General features: G+C 52.3%; 1 protein-coding gene across 1 annotated transcript in view; it reads right to left on the bottom strand.

The window, feature by feature from the left end:
- The window catches only part of TMEM61 (transmembrane protein 61), a 10,878-nt gene extending 5,159 nt beyond the window's left edge, over positions 1-5,719 (bottom strand). The window contains exons 1-2 of the mRNA XM_014549755.1: positions 5,707-5,719; positions 1,238-1,652 (exon numbers count right to left, since the gene is read on the bottom strand). Of these exons, the coding sequence (XP_014405241.1) occupies positions 1,238-1,652; positions 5,707-5,719 (428 nt within the window). The remainder of the gene's footprint in view (positions 1-1,237; positions 1,653-5,706) is intronic.
- Positions 5,720-6,033: the final 314 nt, after the last annotated feature.

Here is a 6,033-nt window from a genome sequence, read left to right as displayed (position 1 = left end):
GGTCCCTCCCCCGTGCCAGCCAGCCCTCCTGATAGGCCTCAATCACCAGCCAGGCTGAGTGACCCCACCCATGCACGAATTCATGCACCGGGCCTCTAGTATATAATGTAACTGTGCTATTTAAACTTCACAGGGGAGGATTGAGAAAAGAATGCCTCAAGAGCCTCCTAAGAGGGAGTAAAAATGAAAATGAAGCTTGAGAAATGTTGTCTATTGCACCCTCCCCTGAGCCTTTGTACATGCTCTTCTGCCTCTCGCCACCTTAGCCTCTTGAGGAAAAGTTGACATTTACTGTGCACCTACTGTACGCCAGGCACTGGGCTAAGTTCTACGTACACATCATCTCATTTAATTCTCCCTGTGTCCCCTGAGCTAGGGAACGGGTAACAGCACAGACTCTGGGTCCAAGTCCTGGCCCTGACAGACACTACCTGGGTGTCCTTGGGCAAGTTACTTACTAGTAACATCATGGTGCCTCCATTTCCCATCTATAAATGGAGTAAATTACTGTACCTACTTCAGAGGACTGCTATAAGGATTAGAAGAGTAAATATATGAAAAGCACATAGAACAGTGTCTGGCCCATGGTCAGTACTATACAGGTGTTTGCTATTATTGCTGCTGTTATTATTCCTGTTTTATTTCAGATGAGGCTGAGGCTCAGTGGGGTTGCATGATCTACTTGAAGTCCTACTGCTAGTTAGTACAGTGGTCGGCAAACTGCGGCTCGCGAGCCACATGCGGCTCTTTGGCCCCTTGAGTGTGGCCACGAAGTTTCAGTCGCACTGTACGTGCGCGCCCGCACATGGTATTTTGTGGAAGAGCCACACTCAAGGGGCCGCAGTTTGCTGACCACTGAGTTAGTAGAACCAGGAGAGGGTCCCAGTCAGTCTGACGTCTGTGCCTGGGCTCTTAACCACTGTGCTACTCTGTCCCATACCATGCTGAGCTCAGCTTTCCACTCTTCCAGGAAGCCTTCCTGGATTTCCCCATATCACCACAGGACTGCGTCTATGCCTCTCTCACAGCTCTAACTACTCTGTGGGGAGCCACTCTACCTCTGTCATGGGGCTTTAAACTCCTCCAGGACTGTGCTGATCAGCCTTCAAGTCCCCAAGGCATAGACAAAGCCTGGTCCCCAGGAGGAACCCCATGAGAGTTTGCTGAGCAAATGCATGTGACGGAATGGTGCCCCACCTATGGCCCCAACCTTTGGCCCCCACCATTCCCCACTAACCTGCAGCTCGCCTTCTCCGACGGCTCCACAGTGAGGTAGTACAGGTCTCTGGAGAGGTGATATGGGTCACTTCTGGGTGACCCCCAGGCACTGGCCTTGATGGACCACAGCAGGCCAAGGAGCAGCAGCAAGCCGCCTGCCCCAAAGCAGATGAAGCTGATGGACCTGAGCAGGGACCCGGGGGCCTCAGGCGCAGGGTACCCAGCGGGTGGGGCCGGCTGGCTGGGTTGAACACCCTTCTCCCCTTCACTCCACCATGCGAAGCAGAGCGTCCCGGCGATCAGAAACACTGTGCCACTGACCGACACGCAGTAGCGGAGGGTGGAGGCCACTCGGCCCCTGTCACAGTTCTGGACATGCAGGAAGCAAGAGGAGAAGAAACGGGCATGAGAGCAGCCTGCCAAGTGCTGGGAACCTGGGCTTTAGTTCTCCTCCACCTGAGGTCACTGGGCCACCTTGGAGAGGTCATTTGAGTTCTCTGTGCCTCAGTGTCCTCATCCGTGTAATGGGGATGATGCTCCTAACTTTCTGGGGCTGTTCTGAAGGTCACAGTTAATGTGTCTGACGTTGCTAGCACCACGCCTGGGATCGAGCAGGAGTTCAGTAAGCGTGGCGATGTTTGCTCCGGGCCCCTCCAGGCCTCAGAGGCCTCATCTGCCCAGTGGGTATAAGACTCCACAGGCTGGGAGGGAGAAGAAGAACACCCCTGGGCTCCATCAGGCCTGCCAGGACCGGGCTGGCTGGCTACACATGCCTCACTTCACCCAGTCACAATCCCCAGAGGTCGACAGTGTCGCCTCCTCCTGATAGAGGAAGACACGCACTGCAGGACAGGAAAGGAGCGAGCGCGAAGGAGGGCGCTGAGACGTCTGGAGGTAAAATTCATGATCTGAAGCAAAATTGTGCACAAAAATGCCCACTGTGGCCTTATTTATAATGATCCTAATTTGGAAAGAGCCAAAATGTCCAACTCTAGGGAAATGGTGAGTAAACCATGGCACAACCTCTAGATGGACTATTAAGGACTTATTTTAAAAAATCAAGCTCGGCACAAATGTTTAACAACAGGAGGGAAATGTTTTTGATATCTTACTTTTTTCAACTAATTACCCAAGTAGTGTTATCTCAACTAGGTAAAGAAAAAATGCACAGGGGAAAAACAAAAAACACTGGGAGGAAGCCTGGCCCCAGACAGGAAGGGGCTAAAACATGCGTCTGTGTGGTCCCCAAAGGCACTGTACATGCTGTTCTCTTTCTGGTAACTGCCCATTATCTCCCTTCAAGGCTCAGCTCAGCCCCACCCAAGAAACCTTTGCCGGTGACACTTTAAATACCCAACCCCCTCGGCCCTATTGGACCACAGTGCTTACCTGTCCGTGATTAACTTCTCCTTTGCCGTCCTCATTGGCCCTGTTCACTGCTCCATCCCCCAATGCCTAGCACATGATAGCTGCTAAATAAAGATTTGTTGAAGAAATTCCCTTAAATGAGGGGGAAAGTGTTGCTGGCCAAATATTTGTTGTGTGAAAAGCCTGCTCACAGCTAAAGAGAGCTGGGTGAGGGAGGATCCCAGAGGATCCCAGCTGCTTCAGCACCCAGCCATGAAGCAGAGGCCTGGCTCTGGTCCCTACACTGCCGCTCACCGGCTGCGCCCTGGGCTGAGCCTCTCCACTGCTCTGGGCCTGCTGCCTCATCTGTACAAGGAGCAGGTGCTCCAGCAGGCTGCAAGGAGAGCTCAGTGCGGTACCATCTCCCCTCCCAAAAGCTGAGCCAGAGAAGCAGGGAACTCACAGACCTCAGAGAGATTCAATGGCCAGAAAGGCCTTCCAAATGGGAGTTTACCCAGCCCGAAGTGGTACATCAGACGATGCCCTGGGGGGCAGCTACCCCAAGGCATGCTCCTAGGGGAGCAGAGGGATGTGCACAATGTTCAAGATACAGTGGATAAAGCTTCAGCTTTCAAAAGGGCCTGTTCCCACCAGAGGGATGGAGGGAGCGGGGGAAGGGGAAGGGGCTTGAGGAGTGCAAACTTCCTGTTACCGCATAGGGAATAGAGTCAATAACATCGTAATAAACTATCTACAGTGGCAGATGGTTACTAGCTTTATTGTGGTGATCACTCTGTAAGGTAGATAAATGTTGAATAACGATGTTGTACACCTGAAACTAATGTAATACTGTATGTCAATTATAATCAAAAATAAATTAATTTTTTAAAAAAGAGTATGTTCCCAAATGTGTTTTAAAATGTGTGTGTGGTGCCCTGGCCGTGTGGCTCAGTTGGCTGGAGCGTCGTCCCGTACACCCCAAGGCTGCAGGTTTGATTCCCAGTCAGGGCACATACCTAGGTTGAGGGTTCACTCCCTGGTCAGGGTGCATACAGGAGGCAACCAATCAATGTTTCGCTCTCACATTGATACCTCTCTTTCTCTTTCTCATCAATTAAAAAAATAATTAACAAATGATATTAAATTAAATGTGTGGGGTTAAGAAATAAATCCACCCATGTTATCAAAAAGAAAATGTGTGTGATCCAGCCGATGTGGCCCAGTGGCTGAGTGTCGACCTATGAACCAGGAGGTCACAGTTTGATTCCTGGTCAGGGCACATGCCTGGGTTTCGGGCTCAGTCCCCAGTGGAGGTGGGTGTGCAGGAGAAAGCTGGTCAATGATTCTTTCTCATCATTGATGTTTTTATGTCTCTCTCCCTGTCCCTTCCTCTCTGAAATCAATAAAAAAATATTTTTTTAAAAGTGTGTGGGTGTATGTGTGTGCATGCACATGTGGGAGAGAGAATCTATACTTGTAACGAGAGAATCTATAATATACCCCAACCCCCCTGGGCCATTTGCAAATTACCTGCAGTTCTCTGCCTGTGGATCTGTCTTTGGGGCAACTGCCTCCTGCCTCCAGCTCAGACATTTTCATGGGGGAAGAAAAGAACCTGACTACCCTCCCCCACAAAGTCAGACAGCAAGGAGAGGCTGTCGAGTAGAATAGGGAAACTGAGGCAGACAGCTGCATGAACTGGCCGAGCAATTTACAGCCAGATACAAAAGGTCACCTCCCTAGAGACAGCGTGTAGGCCTCAGTAGTGTTTCAGCTCCAGGCCCAGAAAAGCAGCAATGTTTGGTGGGCAACTCCCGGACCAGCTGCAATGACTAATGACCCTGCCCTGGTGCTGACCAATCAGTAGAGACCACAACCCTAAAAGGTCGTGGAAAAGCTGATGAATATTTTATTGAAATCTCCTCTAAGACCGCCCCTAAATTCCCAGCCTTTAAAAACCCTCAAAACAAAGGACCCAGCGGGTGCTCCCCTCCCTGGAGTAAGCTCTCGCCTTTCCCTTTCCTCTTCTTCCCCTATAGGAGTGCATCTCCTAACTTGTAAAGGTCCCCATGAGATTTGCAACCTGTCTCCTGGCCCTATTTTCTCGGACTTTCCAGTGAGCAAAAGCAACCCCACCCAGGCTCTCCTGTGGCTTCTTCCATCCTAAGCCCTTCCGTGTTTCCCTGAACCCAGCTCTAATAAAGGACTCTCAATCACCTGGACTCCAGTTGCGAAATCTTTCCTGCACAAGGTCAAGAACCCACACACTGCCCAGCTAGTGTAGCTCAGTGGTTGAGTATCGACCTATGAGTCAGGGAGTCATGGTTCAATTCTGGGTCAGGGCACATACCCAGGCTGCAGGCTCTATCCCCAGTAGTGGGCATGCAAAAGGCAGCTGATCAATGATGAGTGATTCTCATCATTAATGTTTTTTTCTCTCTCCCTCTCCTTTCCTCTCTGAAATAAATAAAAATGTATTTAAAACACACACACACACACACACACACACACACACACACACACACACTGCTAGCCAGCCCTAGGCAGACCCGCTAAGGGCCCGGTAACAACCTCTCACACTTGTGTACACGGTACCCTGATGGGGGAGGAAGAAAGAACTCCCTGCCCTGGAGGGAATAGCCCCAGCCCCAGAGAAGCCCTGATCCCGGCACTCAGCCTGCCAGACTGGCGCCCTCCTCACCTCCCTCTCCCTCACCCTCCCACACACAAACACATCCCAACTCCTGCCACCTGGGGGCCTCTACACCTGTTGCTCTCCCAGGCTGGGGAGCCCTCTGTCCCCATCCAGGGCCCTCATTCCACAGCCCCTCCCCTTCAAGACCCAGCCCAACACCTCATCTTCCCAGAAGTCTCCCCGCTGCTGCCACCCTCGCCTCCCACCAGCCAGAGGGGGCCTTTCCTTGCATCTGATGGGTGGCCCCGCTGACTGTGGCCATTCTATCTGTCCGCTCTGCGACCTTGATCAGGCAGCTCAACGTCTCTGAGCTCAAATTCCTACCTCCCGGGGAGGAGGAGTAAGTTGTGAAGATGAGGTGGTGAGATGGCAAGCTGTACGTGAAGCACGGTGAGGCCAGGGGAGCTGGACAGAGAATGGCCCTGCTCTGATCCTGGGCGGGTTACCTCGCTTCTCCATGCCCCCCTCCCTCCTCTGTGAAATGGGCACAATAACACCGTGCTGTCCTGCTACCAACAAGGGAACTGTAGGTGCCAGTTTGCTGGAAAGAACTGAACCATGTCGTCTAAACCAGAAGTGGCCCAACATTTCCACCTAAACCGAGGCTCTGAGCGCCTGGGCCCCAGGCCGCTCAGCGAGGCAGCACACAGAGGAGAGCCGAGGTGCAGACTGCCCAGCAAGCCCCCGCGGTCGGTCAGGGTGAGGGGAAGGGACCCGACGGGATGGGCGTCAGCGGAGCCTGGATGCTCCCGAAGGAGCGCGAGCAGGAAGCT

The sequence above is a fragment of the Myotis brandtii genome, unplaced genomic scaffold, assembly GCF_000412655.1.
Source record: "Myotis brandtii unplaced genomic scaffold, ASM41265v1 scaffold57, whole genome shotgun sequence".
NCBI lineage: Eukaryota > Metazoa > Chordata > Mammalia > Chiroptera > Vespertilionidae > Myotis > Myotis brandtii.
This window is presented reverse-complemented; position numbering and strand designations above follow the sequence as displayed.